General features: G+C 42.1%; 1 protein-coding gene across 1 annotated transcript in view; it reads left to right on the forward strand.

Moving 5' to 3' along the window:
- The window catches only part of LOC137321744 (protein LYRIC-like), an 87,730-nt gene that overhangs the window by 14,539 nt on the left and 52,859 nt on the right, over positions 1-20,332 (forward strand). The window contains exons 2-3 of the mRNA XM_067984347.1: positions 5,973-6,071; positions 17,631-17,715. Of these exons, the coding sequence (XP_067840448.1) occupies positions 5,973-6,071; positions 17,631-17,715 (184 nt within the window). The remainder of the gene's footprint in view (positions 1-5,972; positions 6,072-17,630; positions 17,716-20,332) is intronic.

Raw genomic sequence — 20,332 nt, forward strand, 5'->3', positions numbered from 1 at the left:
ACTAGTTAGACCACAACTTGAGTACTGCGTACAGTTCTGGCCACCATATTACAGGAAAGATGTGATTGCACTAGAGAGGGTACAGAGGAGATTTACAAGGATGTTGCCAGGACTGGCGAATTTTAGCTATGAGGAAAGATTGGATAGGCTGGGATTGTTTTCTTTATAACAGAGGAGGCTGAGGGGAGTTTTAATTGAGGTGTACAAAATTATGAGGGGCCTAGATAGAGTGGATAGGAAGGACCTATTTCCCTTAGCAGAGAGTTCAATAGTCAGGGGGCATAGATTTAAAGTAATTGATAGAAGGATTAGAGGGGAGTTGAGGAGAAATGTTTTCACCCAGAGGGTGGTGGAGGTCTGGAACTCACTGCCAGAAAGGGTGGTAGAGGCAGAAACACTCACTGCATTTAAAAAGTACCTGGATATGCACTTGAAGTGCCGTGACCTACCAGGCTACGGACCAAGAGCTGGAAAGTGGGATTAGGCTGGATAGTTCTTTTTCGGCCGACACGGACACGATGGGCCAAATGGCCTCCTGTGCCGTAAATTTTTATGATTCACATTCTCAGTTTCACTGCCTCATTTAATCTCAACTGGAACTCAGATAAATTTTAATATTTCCACTTATGTAAAGACATACAATTATCTCATGGATCAGAGTCGATGAGTAAGGCTATTGATTTGTGGTTTTCAAAAACCGTGGAATATGACCTAAAACTCTGTTAAAAATCTTTGAAATTCTCATAATCCCATGTAATAAAGCAGAATTTGACTTAGTCACCTTAAACTAGTAGCCCTAATTATAAGCGGATGATGAATTTAGGGAGGATTATTAATCGAATCTACAAAATCAAACTACTCGTAATCAGGCTTGAAAATAAGTTGCCAGGATGTCTGCTATTCTACATGGGACCTACGTACCAATGAGTCTGTAACACTATTTTAATGAAGAGTATTATCTAAAGACTGTAACCTACTAAGTCCTAAAATATTTGGATATAAAGTTTTCTCTCTATTTGCAACAAATTCTGACAACCTGTCAGAGATACTGTTTAAGCAGAAGAGAACCAGAGTGTCATGTGGAGAACCCTTTGTGTGATGTAGTGTTTCCTGTGATGGAACATTACTTTAATTACAAAAGTGCATGCTGTGGGCAGACAGCTATTATTACTCAGTTGAGTTATTAAGTGCCCTCACAAATGTTTTTGTTTTCAGCATTGTTCCCAGCAGGGGTGTTCCCCAGTCCCTCTTATATGGTGGACTTGTGAGGAAGAGATTAAAATCTGTAGCAGTGGTTCAATAATATGAGAATGAAATGGTGGACAAAATAGTGTGACTGCGTTAAGCATTATGCTAATTTCACACGCAATAGTTTCAAGACTATCATTTTGAGGCGTGCTGAACTGGATATATATCTCTTAAAGAATGCATTAGTGTACATTGGATAAAACGTGTAGAAAGTGCACATTCAAAATTTCTCCTTTTTCTACCAATTTTCTATACTTCCTTACACCTGTCCTGAAGGTGTTGATTCCTTGTTGGATGGAGTGCCACAGATACTAGTCGCCTTTCATTAATTTGCATGTATAGTCATTCCTCACATGTGATCACAGATAGTGAGTGCCTGCAGACCATTTAACCTTTGGGATAGCACAGTTAAACCTGGTCCTGTTTTCACCCCATGTCTACATACGCATATTTCCAGCAGTCATTGCATAGTAATCAGAAGTAGGAATCCCTGGCCAATTTTGTCTCCTTAATTGAGGGTTGCAGAGGCCAACTCTGATGCCTGTATTGTCTTTCTACCGTGGATCAGCTAATCCAGTACCGACGGAGGATCAAATCTGGGATCTTTCTGATCCGTATGGCTCAGCTATTCATTGCGAGCATTCGCTGGCCCCCAAATACACACTTTCACGATTGACTTTTTTGAATTGAAATGGCTTCTGCCCATTCCTGATTGGCATTTTGCAGCCAAATATTACACATCTACAAAAAAGACCAACTAGTAAGTTTTGTGGTCATAGATAGTTTGTCACGTCCGGTGTGTACTTTTATAGAGCCAAGTAACACACTGAATAATTCTGTACTGGACTTTCAACAGAATCTCTGACACATGCACCAACAAAAATCATACACAAAAAACAAACTATCAAAGCCTATGTTAATATCTATAAATAGATTTGAAAGTTACCACACTGTGTTTGTCCCGTAGAGCACCTGATCTATGTTAGATAAAACTTGTATAGTTTTTAAGGGCACACACATGTTTTCCACTGCTAACATCCATGGAACTTGGCATTAAAAGGAGCAGAACACCATGCAAGAAGACAAGCAGCATCAGCTGGTAACCTTGGTGCCATTTCAAGCTTTAACTTAAACTGACACATTAAGCAGTTTTCCGCACCCAAAGCTTTTCAGAGTTCTTATGATCTTTTTGTTTTCAGTGCTGTGAAAAATGTTATTAGCACTGATGATCTGATGTTACTTTAACATCCTGGGATGAGAGGGTTCTCCTATCAGGAGAGATTAAGTAAAATGGGCCTATACTCTCTGGAGTTTAGAAGAATGAGAGATGATCCCATTGAAACATATTAAATTCTGAGGGGCCTTGACAGGGTTGATGCTGAGAGGTTGTTTCCCCTGGCTGGAGAGTGTAGAACTAGGGGCATAGTCTCAGGATAAGGGGTCAGACATTTAAGACTGAGATGAGAAGGAATTTCTTCACTCAGAGGGTTGTGACTTTTTGGAATTCCCTTCCCCAGAGGGCTGTGGATGCTCAGTAATTGAGTACATTCAAGGCTGAGATAGATAGATTTTTCGACTCTAGGGGAATCAAGGGATATGGGGATCGGGTGGGAAAGTGGAGTTGAGGCCAAAGATCAGCCTTGATCTTATTGAATGGCAGAGCAGGCTCGAGGGGCCGTATGGCCTACTTCTGCTCCTATTCTTACGTTCTTATGTTCTTAATGCCCATTGCATCAACTTCCATTGGGGCTGTGTGTACAGGACAAGAAAGCAATCTGTCTTTAATAGTAGAGTAGTGCATGCAAAAACTCAGACAGTTCAGGGAGGTGGTTACTGATCTGTGACACTTACTGAAGGATGAGCTGCAGGAACAGTGGGATAGAGTTTCAGCAGAGGCTTCCCTGATTTCCCGCCATAACTATGGTGGAAGATCGACAGAAATCCCATAGAAATGCTGTAAGTGGCCGTTTATGCTGTTTCTGTGGGGTTTCTGCCGAAGTCACAGCGGGAGATCGAAGGAACCCCCGCGGAAATTCCAGGCAGGTCGTCGGTCTGCATTGCCTCCTTGTGGTAGCCAAGACAATGACAGCTCTCAGTTTCGATACCTCTGGTAGCTATTGGACCCAACGGGAGACATCACAGGGGTAAGCTGCCATTTGATACAGGGAGCCATAAATCAGGTGCCTAATGTGCTGTTTGGCCACGCCCACCAGTACATCTACTTTTTTCAGGCTATAAAGTACAAATTTGTGTTTATTAACAAGCTTATACAGAAACACAAATAGATCAGCAGATTGGAAAACAATAAACTACTTAACTTTCACTGACATATTAAGCAGTTTTTCGCAACCAATATAGTAAGCTTTTCTGAGTTCTTAATGTCCTTTTGTTTTCAGAGCTGATGTTTTTGAATTCTCAAGGGTGCACATTCATAGATATATTTTATGAAGCCTTTGTACTTTTTGATTATATGGCACTTGGGGGAGGAATGCATCAATACATCCAGGTTTTTTGGCATGACTGCTTATGCTAGGAATAATGTGGATTAAGGGATTGATTGAGATAAATTGTGTGATCCTAGTTTCTGGTGTCTAGTTAGGTCTGAGAATAGGAGTGGGGGAAGGGAGGGTTGGAGGATCTATTTGCTATGCGCTGAGTATAATAAATCTGTGACATGTAGGTATGCACCCACGCACCTATGTGGGATTGGCAGCCCTCCATCTCGGGAGTTTTATGGCTGATGAGTCAACTAGATGAGCCTCCCATGACAGCAGAGTCTTCTCCTGGAATTGTCCCAGTTTTAGCTCTGGTATTGTAAATCAGCTTGGCCTAGAATAGGCAAGGCATTCCTTTTTAACAATTGGTATTGATAAAGGAAGGTGCACAGATTTAGTCATTTTATCTGTGTGGTAGAATCAGGGATAGTATTTTGAATCCAGAGAGAACATGTGCCATTTATATCCTGTTGTGTCAAGTCATGCATAGGGCAAACCAAGTAATTCGCACTATTTAAAACACAGTGAATGTGCACACTTCTTTCCCGTATAACATCTCTCTCTCTCTATTTTCAAAGTGTTATCTGACATTATTGGAAAGACTATGCTTTCCTTACAGATATGAATTTGCAATAAAAGTCAGGTTGAGTTTTGTTCATATGTGGGCGTCTGCAATAATTGTAGCCAATTTACACATTAACTGTCACGCCATATTTACACCACTTTGTAATAGCAATAGGACAATCACAGAACATGCAGGTTGCCATAGATGACCTCACAATCCTTTAACCCTTCTTTTAAGTTCTAGTGTTGATTTACCTTTGTCCTTTTGTGCAAATCAATGAACCACTTGATCTCACCCACGGTCTGTGAGTCAAGGTTGGCGACAGCGCTCACTCGTTGCAAAACTCATGCCAGGCACGTTGGTGCCTGATGTTGGCGGTATTAATTCCAACTGAGATGAAAAGAGCCATTGTCTTTTCCAGGTCCATATCTACATGTTTGGACAGAGCTTTTCTTGTATGTTGCTGAGACATAGCCCCAGATTTGGACTCTGCAGCTGGCTGAACATTGCCGATTGACATGCAGGGGAAAAATCCCTACTCTTTTTTGTCTGTCAGACAAAACTATAATTTGCCAACTCAGGTCAAAGTTTCATTATCTTACAAACTATACTCTAGTCTGTTGTTTTCACAAGCATCTGTCAGCTGCAGAGAATGGAACAAATCCTGTCATTATAATAGTCTGAATAATAATAAAACATAATTTCCTTTAAGCCATTTTTAAAAACTGTTCTGCCTTATGTATTTCATGTGGAAAAATGCTAGTTCTGTAAGAATTAAATAATAAATATTTAGCATAAGGAGTTACAGTTCTCACCAAAAGCTTGTAATAAATGCAATTTGAACCACATAAAACTGCATAGAACAAATCTTGTAATCCCACTGGCTGAAAGAACTGCAATTAAGATAAGTCTACACTTGTGGAACAAACTCAACTGCCACAAGCATTATAGTTACATCACGATCCATCTACTGAGGGCCATGAGGAACCGTACGGCATGTTTTATGCTGGAATAGAAACTTCAAGCTAATGAAGGTACTCGACTACCTCATGTTTTGGTCAATTCTTTGGGTCTTATTCTAGTGTAAAATGATGCTTGAACTTACTAAGAAATTTACTGAGCTATTATTCTAAGATCAGAACCAGTGTCAATTTCAAATGGATCCATTCAAATGGACTGCTCCCAAAAATAGCTGTCTCAATATCATCAGCTTTTGAAGTATTATACATCTATAAAACTGATTTTCTGTCAGTTTTTTAAGTTGATATTAATTATGAAGCACAACTTGAGAGTATTTTGCAGTAAGTGCAAGATAGTTAGAATTAAAAACTCATTCAATATTTTGGGTCTAACGAGGAATACCTGCTGCAGTCTTGATAGGGCACAGCAAGTGGTAAATGAGCAGTATTCCTGATAGTGATTTCAAACCAGAAAAGTTGTCTATGCTTAATGTATTATTAACCTACATGGGAATTGCACATTACTCTTTTTAAAAAGTAGTTTCTCTACTAGGAGTTTTTGGTTTGTATGAATACAAACATTTTAATATTTAAAATGAGCTTGAATTTGCTACTGCAGTATTTGCTAAGTACAAACATTTTATTTTCCAAGTACTTCTATTTTTATTGGAAAATTAATAAATCTACTTCCACTTTTCTTTGAAGGAGCCAGTGAATGGACATCCCCCCTTATCAAATGACATACAGCTACTTGCCGTGGAAGAAACTAAAGGTTCACCAGCTGCAGAGAAGAAAGTTCTTAAGGTATGTCAAAGACAATCATCATTCAATTCACCTTTGATTGGTTGAGCTTCCTCAGTGGCTCGGTGGGTGAATGCACCTTATAACATCATACCTATGTAGAACAGAAAGTGCCAAGTTCAAGTCCTCATTTAGTAGGTTTCAGCCGCAGCAGTAGTTGGGTGATACAATGCTACAGTGCCCCATGACTAGAGATAGAAAAAAAATAGCAGGAATTCCCACTCTTAATTCCATTCAATTACCCTTGCTAGCAAGTACAAGTATAAGGATATTGGGCGAGATGGGGATTGAGCTCAGCTTCCCAGTTGAAAAGCCTGCTGACACTTCTGCTTAGGCTTACGCTTGAAGAATGATTACTTGGCTAAGGTACTGGAAGAGCATTGCCACCAATGGAACCATACCCCAACAAGAATCATCACCTTCAGGGAAAAAAATTGCAAAAACAAACCTGTAAAATATAATGTAGTAAAATCAAATTTATACAATACATGGAGCATCTGGAGGTACCGATTTATACTACAACAACTTGCATTTATGTAAGAACATAAGAAATAGGAGCAGGAGTAGGCCATCCGGCCCCTCGAGCCTGCTCCGCCATTCAACAAGATCATGGCTGATCTTGTACCTCAATGCCATTTTCCTGCACCATCCCCATATCCCTCGATGCCTTTAATATCTAGAAATTTATCGATCTCTGTTTTGAATGTGCTAATGACTGGGCCTCCACAGCCCTCTGGGATAGATAATTCCAAAGATTCACCACCCTCTGAGTGAAGAAATTTCTCCTCATCTCAGTCCTAAATGGCCTACCCTTTATTCTGAGACTGTGACCCCTGGTTCTAGATTCCCCAGCCAGGGGAAATGTCCTCCTTGCATCTACCCTGTCGAGCCCTGTAAGAATTTTGTATGTTTCAATGAGATCACCTCTCATTCTTCTAAACTCTAGAGAATACAGGCCTAGTCTACTCAATCGGTCCTCATACGACAATCCCGCCATCCCAGGAATCAGTCTGATGAACTTTCGTTTCACTCCCTCTATGGCAAGTATATCCTTTCTTAGGTAAGGAGACCAAAATTTTACACAGTACTCCAGGTGCGGTCTCACCAAGGCCCTTTTTAATTGCAGTAAGACATCTTTACTCCTGTACTCAAATGCTTTTGTAATAAAGGCCAACATACCATTTGCCTTCCTAATTGCTTGTACCTGCATGTTAGCTTTCAGTGACTCATGTACAAGGACACCCAAGTCCCTTTGAACATCAACATTTCCCAATATCTTACCATTTAAAAAATACTCTGCATTTCTGTTTTTCCTACCAAAGTGGATAACTTCACATTTTTCCACATTATATTCCAACTGCCATGTTCTTACCCACTCACTTAGCCTGTCTATATCCCCTTGAAGCCTCTTTGCATCCTCCTCACAACTCACATTCCTACCCAGTTTTGTGTCATCAGCAAACTTGGGAATATTACATTTGGTCCCCTCATCCAAATCATTGATATATATTGTGAATAGCTGGGGCCCAAGCACCGATCCCTGCGGTACCTCACTAGTCAAATTCTGCCAACCTGAAAAAGACCTTTTTATTCCTACTATCTGTTTTCTGTTTACCAATTCTCAATCCATGCCAGTATATTACCCCCAATTCCACATGCTCTAACTTTGTTCACCAAACTCCTGCGTGGGACCTTATTGAAAGCCTTCTGAAAATCCAAATACACCAAATCCACTGGTTCCCCTTTATCTATTCTACTAGTTACATCCTCAAAGAACTTTTGTCAAATATGATTTCCCTTTCATAAATCCATGTTGACTCTGCCAAATCCTATTATTATTTTCTAAGTGTCCTGTTATCACATCCTTTATAATAGATTCTAGCATTTTCCCTACTACTGATGTCAGGCTAACAGGTCTGTAGTTCCCTGTTTTCTCTCTCCCTCCTTTCTTAAATAGTGGGGTTACATTTGCTACCCTCCAATCTGCAGGAACCGTTCCAGAATCTATAGAATTTTGGAAGATGACAACCAATGCATCCACTATCTCCATAGCCACCTTTTTCAAAACCCTGGGTGTAGATCATCAGTTCCTTGGGATTTATCGACTTTCATTCCCATTAATTTCTCTAGTACTATTTTTTTACTAATGCTAATTATCTTCAAGTTCCTCATTCTCGACAGACCCTTGGTTCTCCAGTATTTCTGGGAGGTTTGTTGTGTCTTTTTCCGTGAAGACAGACACAAAGTATTTGTTTAATTTCTCTGCCATTTCCTTATTCCCCATTATAAATTCTCCCGTCTCTGTCTGTAAGGGACCCGCATTTGCCTTCACCAGTCTTTTCCTTTTTATGTACCTATAGAAACTTTTACAGTCCGTTTTTATGTTTCTCGCTAGTTTACTCTCATATTCTATTTTCCCTTTCTTTATCAATTTCTTGGTCCTCTGAATTCTCCCAATCCTCAGGTATACTGCTTTTTCTGGCAACTTTATATGCCTCTTTCTTTGATTTAATACTATCTTTAATTTCTCTTGTTAGCCACGGTTGGACCACTTTTCCTGTTGGGTTTTTTGCCTTAAAGGAATATATATTTGTTGCAAGTTATGTACTAATTCTTTAAATGCTAGCCATTGCCTTTCTACCATTATAAAGCCTTTAATATAAAAATTGCCCCACCGTGCTTCACAAATACAAATTGACAGGGAAATGGTCGCTGAACTATGGATGGAGAGATTAAGAGGGGTCACCAAATGCCTGGTTGAAAAGATGGGTTTTGAGAAAGCGTTTATAGGAGGATAGAGAAGTGGAGAGATGAATTGGTTTAGGAAGAGAGTCCCAGAAAGTGCACCCAAGACAGCTGAAGCCTCTTCCACCAGCGGTGGAGCAAAGGGAGGAGAGATGCACGTAAAGCCAGAGTCAGAGGACAGAAGAATGCAGAGGGGTGGAGAGAAGAATATAAGGCTGGAGGTCGCTGAAGACGTGGTATGCGGCAAGGCCGGGGAGGGATTTGAAGACACAGCACGGACACGATGGGCTGAATGGCCTCTTTCTGTGCTATAACTTTCTATGATTATGATTCTAAGATGAGGACAAGGGAGTTTAATTTTAAAATATGCTAGGGGTCAGGAAGGACTGGATTGATGAGTGAGCAAGACTTAGTGCTAGATAAAAACTGAAAATGCTGGAGAAGCTCAGCAAGTCAGGCAGCATCTGTGGAGAAAGAAACAGAGTTAACGTTTCAGGTTGAAGACCTTTCGTCAGAACTTAGCGCTAAATGGTTTGTACCTCCTGTGAGTGACAACCAAAATGTTTTCTTGTGGCTCATAAACATTCTGCAATGTGCAAGTGCCCATTAAATATATCAAGATGCTGAAGCAACCATCAGTCATGAAAGCATCATCAAAAGTGTCACTCCTCACTCAATCAGCAAGTGGATTGGTAAATGGAAATAAATGTTTAAAACATTTAGAAAAGTGCAAGTAACTATAAGTGTAACTTCATGTATAAATTAAAATAGGTATTGGAGAGATGTAGCAAGGCAGAGGAGTCTAGGGAGAGAGTTCCAGAGTGTAAGGCCAAGACAACTGAAGGTTTGTCCACTGGAAACCATCTCTGTTTAATCCACAGGATAGCCCTTCGATAAGGGTAGAAAATTGTGCAAACAGATTGTAGACTATTTAAGAATGTGTTAACTTTGGTATCTCAGTACTTTGGTATTTTCATGTTTTACGCAAGGGCCCTGAAAATCTCTGCGATTGCACATCTTGATGTAAATGCCATGATCCGCCTCCCCTGGGCCTTTGTCACTGACCCCACCAAAGTTCACAGACTATGGGGTAGGTCCCACAATTAACACACTTTCAGCAGGCTGCGATGGATCTGGGACATCCCCATCCCCAGGCTGGAAAGTCTAGCCAAAGAGTCCCAGGCGGGGGGCCGCTGGATTCCCGATAACCTCCCACAAAAGAAACACCTGCAGCCCCCTTACAAAGGGGGCCATTCTAAAATTTAAAAAAATGACTGGCTACATCTTTGGGAGGGGTCCAGTCTACAATCCAGTCTGGAACCCCATGTGGTTCCTATAGCTGTCCCTTGGTTGGTCGGTATGCCAGGCCTCACAGACATACCTGTGATGACCATTCGCCAGGTCTCAAAGAAGGCCATCTGCCACGATGAGCCAAATGACCTCCTGTGATATAAACTTCTATGGTTCCATATATCTGTCCATTGAAGAGACTTGATTAAAGTCGCATGATATTCCCTTTCTTCTCTCACCAGCTTGCTTCTCGCAGCATTAAAAGACATTCCACTAGAGCAGCAGTCACTTGAGCAAACATACAGTTTGTGGGTCTGCAGGATATCAGCAGAACAGCTGTATGAAGTAATTTTTGCGCCTCACTTTGTCTGGTTGTCAGGAAAGTTCTGCAGTTTTTTATGACTGTTTATATTTCACCCTCTACATCTTTCAAATGGGCGTTCCAACCTCCTAGGAAGTACATTTGTTGTATTGGTGATTCATGTTTTATGATGCCATTGATCTCATTAGGTCACATAGCAACTGGTCAGGTGTGAAAAAAAGAAGGCAAGTTTAAGAAAAGTCATGTACCAAACTCCAAAGAGAGTGACTGTGGTTCATTAAACGTGTGTGAGATAGCAAGCCTTGTCTATACGTCAGTCCACAGATGCACACATATCTGCCATCAAGATCAACTCAGTGTGGTGTGTGGCTACCAAAGGGATGTGGTATGCAATTGGTCTGTTAATAAATCCAGTTGACTTGGGAACAGTCTGATTTGTGTCAAATATGTTCTCTACATTTTCATTGTAAACCTCTCCTTCAATTGAGGCACCTCCTGCACAAGCTGTGTGGAACTGTTTACAACAGTACATTTATTTTGATATTATTACAGTTGCTTCTTGTAATTGAAATCATATAAATAATGCAGTCCAGCAATAAATGACACCTTCTCATAACCTGAATTTATACTATTGGAGATGAGGCTCCACTACCAGTCAAGGGCAAACCTCTCTGGTAGATGTACTGCTGGAACAATAAACCAGTTTTGAATGCTTAGATAAAATTCTATTACATTTGCTTTGGGCAAGTGTACACACAGGGTAGTTATGTGGAATTCTCTGCCACAAACCTTTGTTGAAGCAAAGTCCATGAATTGTTGCTTGAAAAAGATGAAGATTAAAGGGTAGAGGGAACGAGCAAAAGAGTAGCATTAGAATAGGCAGCTCATGTGGAGAAAAATACCAGCACAGACCAAATGACCTGTTTCTGTCCTGTGACTTTCAATGATTCTATGAAAAGGATATGCTGGAAATACATTTTGGCACTGGACAAATAATTGTTATTTTGCCCTCTCCAATTGTTGCAGCCCATCTCCTATTATTTGTGAAGAAGGAGGGGATGGAGACTGATTTGATGTGACATCCAGCATCAGCAAATTCATGTTATTTACGTTAAGATACAATACTCTATGAGGCATCTAGCAAAAATAGGGTTGCAGAAGGCTGCATGTTGGCCTACATTTACAGTCTGCTCAGCCCTGGCAGACCAAAAGAAGTGCCTCTCAACAAATTTCAAACATAATTAGAAACGGTGATGGCCATTCAACCCATTTTAGCTCATCCATCTGGAAAGAACGAACAGTTTCCCCCCTCCCCATCACTGCATCCAATTCTTTCATAAATGAGTCACTTCAAGTCTACAGCACAGAAACAAGCCATTTGGCCCAACTGGTGTATGCCGGTGTTTATGCTCTGCATGGGCCTCTTCCCTCCCTACTTCATCTAACCCCATCAGCATACCCTTCTATTCCTTTCTCCGTCATGTGCTTATGTAGCTTCCCTTTAAATGGATCTGTGCTATTTGCCTCAACTACTCCTTGTGGTAGCACGTTCCACATTCTTACCATGCTTTGGATAAAGAAGTTTCCCCTGAATTCTCTATTGAATTTATTAGTGACTATCTTATATTTATGACCTCGCGGGTTTTGCCTTCAAAATCCTTTCCATGTGTTGGTCGCACTTTGTCTGAAGAAGAACTTCATGATCAGTTATAAATTTGCCTTTTACTAGTTTGAGCATGTGGGTCTTTGACCTACTCTAAGTACAGTGAAAACTATACAAACAGACACATGATGAGCTGCTAACAGCCCCAAGCACTTCAAACATTAGCAGCAGCAACACATAGAGGGAGGGTGTCCTGGACATGGGTCTGCAGGACATTAATTCCCCCCCCCCCCCCAATTTGGCTGAAATCTCCCAGGCACTCCGGCCCTACAGCAGCCATCTCGCCCTGTGCAGGCTGCCAATGTAGCAGATCCCAAGATCACGATATCCCTCCCTCAAAAAAAGGGAAAAGGAATGAGATCCTGCAAGGTGAATTTAAGGAGTTAGGAGATAAATTAAAAAGCAGGACCTCAAAGGTAGTGATCTCAGGATTACTACCAGTGCCACGTGCTAGTGAGTATAGGAACAGGAGAATAGACCAGATGAATGCGTGGCTGCAGGGATGGTGTAGGAGGGAGGGATTTAGTTTCCTGGGACATTGGGACCGGTTCTGGGGAAGGTGGGACCTGTACAAGCGAGACTGGTTACACCCGAGCAGGACCGGGACCGATGTCCTCGCGGGGGTGTTTGCTAGTGCTGTTGGGGAAAGTTTAAACTAGAATGGCAGGGGGATGGGAACCTGAGCAGGGAGACAGAGGAGGGGGAAACAAGGATAGAAACAAAAGTCAGAAAGGGAAGAAGCAATAGTGGAAGGCAAGGGTGAAAAACAAATAGGGCCATAGTGCAAAATAAGATGACAAGCAATCTTAAAAAGACAAGGTAAAAGGCATTGTGTCTTAATGCACGGAGCATTCGCACTAAGCTAGATGAATTAACAGTGCAGATAGATATTAACGGTTATGATATAGTTGCGATTACGGAGACATGGCTGCGGGGTGACCAAGGATGGGAACTGAACATCCAGGGGTATTCAATATTTAGGAAGGACAGGCAAAAAGGGAAAGGAGGTGGAGTAGCGTTGTTAGTAAAGGAGGAAATCAGTGCAATAGTGAGGAAGGATATTGGCTCGGAAAATCACGATGTGGAATCTGTATGGGTGGAGCTAAGAAACACCAAGGGGCAGAAAACGTTGGTGGGGGTTGTCTATAGGTCCCCAAACAGCAGTGAAGATGTAGGGGAGGGCATTAAACTGGAAATTAGAAACGCATGCAAGAGGGGTACAATTATAATCATAGGTGACTTTAATATACAAATAGAATGGTCAAACCAAATTAGCAATAATACTGTGGGGGAGGAATTCCTGGAGTGTGCACGTGATGGTTTTCTAGACCAATACGTTGAGGAACCAATTAGAGAAAAGGTGATCCTAGACTGGGTATTGTGCAATGAGAAAGGATTAATTAACAACCTTGTTGTGCGGGGTCCCTTAGGGAAGAGCGACCATAACATGATGGAATTCCTCATTAATATGGAGAGTGAAGTAGTTGAATCCGAAACTAGGGTCCTGAATCTAAATAAAGGAAATTACGAAAGTATGAGGTGCGAGTTGGCTATGATAGATTGGGGAACTTTACTAAAAGGGATGACGGTGAATAGGCAATGGCTAATGTTTAAAGAACGTGTGCAGGAATTACAACAATTATTCATTCCCGACTGGTGCAAAAATAAAACAGGAAAGGTGGCTCAACCGTGGCTTACAAAAGAAATTAAGGATAGTATTAGATCCAAAGAGGAGACATATAAAATTGCCAGAAAAAGCGGCATGCCTGAGGATTGGGAGCAGTTTAGAATTCAGCAAAGGAGGACAAAGAGATTGATTAAGAGGGGAAAAATAGAGTATGAGAGTAAACTAGCAGGGAACATAAAAACTGACTGTAAAAGCTTCTATAAATACGTCAAGAGAAAAAGATTAGTGAAGACAAATGTAGATCCCTTACAGTCAGAACTGGGGGAAATTATAATAGGGAATAAAGAAATGGCAGAACAATTAAACACATATTTTGGTTCTGTCTTCACAAAGGAGGACACAAATAACCTGGCAGAAATGTTAGGGAACCAAAGGTCCAGTGAGAGGGAGGAACTGAAGGAAACCACTATTAGTAAAAAAAAAGTGCTATGGAAATTAATGGGGCTAAAGGCTGACAAATCCCCAGGGCCTGATAATCTACATCCCAGAGTACTAAAGGAAGTGGCCCTGGAAATAGTGGATGCATTGATGATCATCTTCCAAAATTCTATAGACTCTGGAACAGTTCCTACAGATTGGAGGGTGGCAAATGTAACCCCACTATTTAAAAAAGGAGGGAGAGAAAATACAGGGAATTACAGACCAGTAAGCCTAACATCAGTAGTGGGGAAAATGCTAGAGTCTATTATAAAAGATGTGATAACAGAACAATTGGAGGGCATTAACAGGATTGGACAAAGTCAGCATGGGTTTATGAAAGGAAAATCATGTTAACAAATCTACTGGAGTTTTTTGAGGATGTAACGAGTAGAATAGATGGGGGAGAACCAGTGGATGTGGTGTACTTGGATTTTCAGAAGGCTTTTGATAAGGTCCCACACACGAGGTTAGTGTGCAAAATTAAAGCACGTGGGATTGGGGGGAATATACTGGCATGGATTGAGAATTGGTTGACAGACAGGAAACAGAGAGTAGGAATTAACAGGCCTTTTTCCGGGTGACAGGCAGTGACTAGTGGGGTAGCGCAGGGATCAGTGCTTGGGCCCCAGCTATTCATAATATATATCAATGATTTGGATGAGGGAACTAAATGTAACATTTCCAAGTTTGCAGACGACACAAAGCTGGGGTGGAATTTGAGCTGTGAGGAGGATGCAAAGAGGCCCCAATGTGATTTAGACAAGTTGGGTGAGTGGGCAAGAACATGGCAGATGCTGTATAACGTGGATAAATGTGAGGTTATCCACTTTGGTTGTAAAAACAGAATGGCAGATTATTATCTGAATGGTGATAGATTGGGAAAAGGGGAGGTGCAACGAGACCTGGGTGTCCTTGTACACCAGTCGCTGAAAGCGAGCTTTCAGGTGCAGCAAGCAGTTAGGAAGGCGAATGGTATGTTGGCGTTCATTGCAAGAGGATTTGAGTACAGGAGCAGGGATGTCTTACTGCAGTTATACAGGGTCTTGGTGAGACCACATCTGGAGTATTGCGCGCAGTTTTGGTCTCCTTATCTGAGGAAGGATGTCCTTGCCATGGAGGGAGTGCAACGAAGGTTTACCAGACTGATTTCTGGGATGGCAGGACTGACGTATGAGGAGAGATTGGGTCGACTAGGCCTATATTCACTCGAGTTCAGAAGAATGAGAGGTGATCTCATCGAAACATGTAAAATTCTAACAGGACTAGACAGACTAAATGCAGGGAGGATGGTCCCGATGGCTGGGGAGTCCAGAACCAGGGGTCACAGTCTCAGGATACGGGGTATGCCATTTAGAACCGAGATGAGGAGAAATTTCTTCATTCAGAGGGTGGTGAACCTGTGGAATTCTCTACCACAGAAGGCAGTGGAGTCCAAGTCATTAGATGTATTCCAGAAGGAGATAGATCTTAATGCTAAAGGGATCAAGGGATATGGGGAAATAGCAGGAACAGGGTACTGAGTTAGACGATCAGCCATGATCATTTTGAATGGCGGAGCAGGGCCGAATGGCCTACTCTTGCTCCTATTTTCTATGTCTCTATGGATGCCAATGAACTGGGAGCCCAATGAAAAGAAGATGAACTGAAATCACATCCTGCTGGCAGGGCTCCAGAATTAGACACGGTCTAAGGTGAAGGCGAAAAAAGGAAGGAACGCTGCAGAAGATACAGCCAATCCCGGGATATTTGGCTTATCCGGTTTACTGTACATATAATGACCATATGGAAAATACGGACAGCTGATGCAGGTGCCTTATGTGTCCCTAATTTACAGGTTTCACTATATAGAGGGAGTGATATCACAACTGGTATCAAAGTGAGTTTTATATTGAGAGATCTGGATGCTACAGGCCAGCATGATGACAGACAAATGGATGGTACTTTCAGCCATTCCTAGTGATACCTACTTAATATTACTTTATCGTGGCTTTTTGAGTACTTTTTACATTTTTACCCTGTTCATTACTTTCTAATATCCCAACAGGACTTTTCAGCTGGAAAGTGGGATATTCTGAGCTGTGCACTGCATCCGCTATCAACTCAATTGCATATTGGTCACAAGAAAATTCACCCAGCGAAACGGGTTAGGTATCTAGTTTCCCTCTTGCCAACCCCCACCCACCCCCCCCCCCCTTCCCTTCCCCTAGTTGTGGTCTGCAAAGGTGAGACTGTTCATCTGGAAGCCAGGCCAGTAACGGGTAAAAGTAGAAGGTGTCTGAACTGAATGGCATTTGTGAAACCCCATATAAACACCAGATAACAGTCTTCAACAACTTCCAGGAAAAACTTCAAACACTGTTATGTATGGAGAACAGTGTATTTAATAACAACCAGTAATTATATACAAGTGAGCAACTGCAACAGAACCTTCATGGTTTTGCCTTGTGCATCTAACATCCCCTCTCTTCCCCCTCCCCCCACCCCAAAGGATGGGAGGACCCACAACCCCACTGACCCACAACCCAGTTCATCATAATCATTTGACTCGAGGGTGAGATTCAGATCCAGACAGTCTGAGTCAGTGACACATCAAGCCCGTTCTTCCCATGGACCATGTATAGCCTGTTCCATCATGGACTCTACCCAGCCTATTTAATCTGAGGAACTGTTCTGCAAATTTCTCGCTGCCCTCTAAAGCTCAAGAAAGCAAAACTCCAGAACGTCTGTCTATTCAATCTTCTATCATACATTTGACTTGACTTGGCATTTCCATGATCCCCACAGCTCAGGTATCATATGGCAAACAATGATCTCTTATCCTCATAACTCCTAAATCACCAGGTATTCTTGCAGCTGTTGTTTAAACTAGTTACTCAACACATTAACTGTTTCAGCTGAGAGTCTGTCCCACTTCTTTACAAGGCTATTGGTTGCCATATTTATGTTCAATATGTTAATTATTTTAAATTCTTATTATTAGACATGCAGCAGAGATAAAAGTGGGTGTAAATTGATGGGTGCTATGGCACAGTTTCAAACATTTCATTGTAAACATTTACACAGTAACTCGAAGAATGACAGCCCTGATAATTTACAGCATCTGCATTTTGATGGCTTGACAATGGGAAATTAGCATTAAGCTGCTGTGTACCTTGTCATTTGAGGTCTGTACTTCAGCCAAATTCCAGTTAAAAAAGGGCCCAGAGACAACCCACTAGAAATATGTCCTAGTAATTTGCAGCCCCTGGACCCCCATTAGTATCTAATCGTGATATGAAAATAACAGGCAGTCACAAGCAGGAAGTTCAATCAAACAATGTTTTTTTCTATGTATGTGTTTGTGTTTGAAAACTCTGTGTTCTCCACCCCCTGTGGTTAAGTAAAGCAGTCTGCACATTACATACCTCTGAAGGCATTGTTTCTATTCTTTCATAGGCCAAGAAGAAAAGGCAGCGATTAGATGAAAGATCAAAGGAACAAAGTGTTTCAGGAAATGGAGAAAAAAATGAGGAAGAAGCTGGTGAGTTTGAAAACCACAAATGGGATCCTGAAATTAAGAATGTACAGTTAAGGGAGGAACATTTTCTGTGGCATGGATTCATTTGCTTTCCCTTTACTTCGGCAGTCAATAGATCAAAGAACTGTTTTGTGCTGAATTGTGAACAAAATACCCATAAGGAAGAGACCAGTAAACACAGTTTGGGGTTGAGAGAGAGAACATGATGATTTCAATGGCCCATGATGCCATCACTAACGCAAGCTATGTTGAGAGATTAATTAAAATTAGCTCAGATACTAAGAAGTAAAATAAAGTAAGCAGATGCTCACACATATTATGGGACTATTCTCAGTTAACAAAGATCTGGAAGAACTTCCTGGTAATAACCATGAAAGTGGTGGAATTGGCAGCAAGAGTTGATCCACTACTGCTACTTTTGGAAGACTTTATTTACCTACTTGAATGTCTAGGGAAGGTACTTTGACACCAAAGTGTTCCCCCATTTCATGAAAGAAAATATTAGCTGTAGGAGAATTTTGATTGGTGGTTTTCAAAAAATTATCAATTTTCTTACTCCATGGAGACTCATGCACCTACTTCAAACTGGCCAAGACATACTTTGGAGCCACCAAACCACAGAGACCTGTTGCAGGCCAAGGATATAGATTTCCAAAAAAGGTTCCCATTCCTCATCGTCATTCAAATCAGTTACTTCTGTAAGTGAGATGAGCTCACTATGCCCATGGAAGAGCAATCAATCTATCCTCCTCAATCAAATCATTCAAAAAGGACTTCAGCCTTGAAAAAAATGCCTGAAACCCGACAAACACTGTTTGCATGGAAAGCAAGATGTATCCTCTTTAACAATAGGGTTAGGATCAGACCAATGCAGTGAGAAATATAAGAATAGGATCACTCTAAACAATAGTAATGTAGTATAGAGATTGCAAACATTTGTTGCTTTTCTTTCAAAAAGCTAGAAAGTATAAATTCTACTGTAAATATGTATGTTATATTACTGTTATTCACTATTTACCTGTTGTAAAATAATTTTGCTTGACAGTCAAAAGTCTGAAACAATATTTGCAATTTTGCTTTTCATAGACGGGAGAAAGATCATCTGGAGGCGTAGGGCTCGATTTTCAAATGAAAGTTTGGAGGCGGGGGGGGGGCAGCGAAAATCGGTAAAATCTCGAGCGGGTAAGGAACCCGACTCCAACCCGCCAATTTCCGCGTCTCACACAGACGCATCTGTGTACACGCGCAGTTCCGGAATCCGGATGTCACGCAGGCAATTGAAGCTGGCGGGACGATATTTAAAGAAGCAAATGTACTTTATTTCTTACATAGTAGGTAGTTACAACGATTTTCAACTTACCTGGGTGGCTTTCCCATGGCTTCCGATTCACGCCTGGTTTTACTTGCTATTTAATTTAATTTGTTTAGTTTATTTTTCCCTGATCCAGCCCTTCACTCCTGGTTTTACCAGGCGTGAAGGGCTGGATCAGGGAAAAATAAACTAAACAAATTAAATTAAATAACATTTCACAAAGTTAAAAAAATAAATTAATCTACCTTTCAAACGATCTCACCTGCACCCCCCTGCTCTGATGTCCAATGTTTCACGCCCCCCCCCGATGTCTCACCTCCCAATGTCTCTTCTACAATGTCTCTTCTCCGATGTCTCACCTCCCCGATGTCTCACCCCCCAATGTCTCTTCTCCGATGTCTCACCCCCCCCCAATGTCTCACCCCCCAATGTCTCTTCTCCTATGTCTCACCCCCCCGATGTCTCACCCCACCCGATGTCTCTTCTCCGATGTCTCACCCCCCCCGATGTCTCACTCCCCCCCCGATGTCTCACCCCACCAATGTCTCACTCCCCGATGTCTCTTCTCCGATGTCTCACCCCCCCGATGTCTCGCCCCCCGATGTCTCTTCTCCGATGTCTCACCCCCTGATGTCACCCCCCCCCCCCGATGTCTCTTCTCCGATGTCTCTTCTCCGATGTCTCTTCTCTGCTGTCTCACCCCCCCCTCCCGTGTCTCACCCCCCGAAGTCTCTTCCCTGATGTCTCGCCCCCCGATGTCTCGCCCTCCGATGTCTCACCTCCCGATGTCTCACCCCTGATGTCTCGCCCCCCGATGTCTCACCCCTGATGTCTCACCCCCTGATGTTTCACTCCCCGATGTCTCTTCTCCGATATCTCACCCCTCCCCAATGTCTCTTCTCCGATGTCTCTTCTCCGATATCTCACCCCCCCCCCCACATGTCTCCTCCCCGATGATGTCCGATGTCTCCCCCGATCTTTCTGCCCCCCCCCATCTTTGTTCCCCTCCCCACCACTCTCTGTTCCAGCGCTCAATGATGTCTCTCTCTCTCTTTATCCCCCCTCCCCCTCGGCGTTGCAGCTTCTGTCGGCAGCCAGCCTGTCAATCCCGCTGCTTTCCCGCCGCCATTTGAAAATCGAGCCCATAGAATCATTTCAGTGTCTAAAGTAATTAACAGCTTTTTCTGTATGGACACTGCTGAAAGCTTACCTAGATATCAGGGCTAGTCAAGATACTCTCAAGATCATGGAGAGTTGGGACTCACCTAGGAGCGTAATCTAAAATATGGAAGCAGAGAAAGCTAGAGT

This window comes from Heptranchias perlo, chromosome 5 (genome assembly GCF_035084215.1).
Source record: "Heptranchias perlo isolate sHepPer1 chromosome 5, sHepPer1.hap1, whole genome shotgun sequence".
Lineage (NCBI taxonomy): Eukaryota > Metazoa > Chordata > Chondrichthyes > Hexanchiformes > Hexanchidae > Heptranchias > Heptranchias perlo.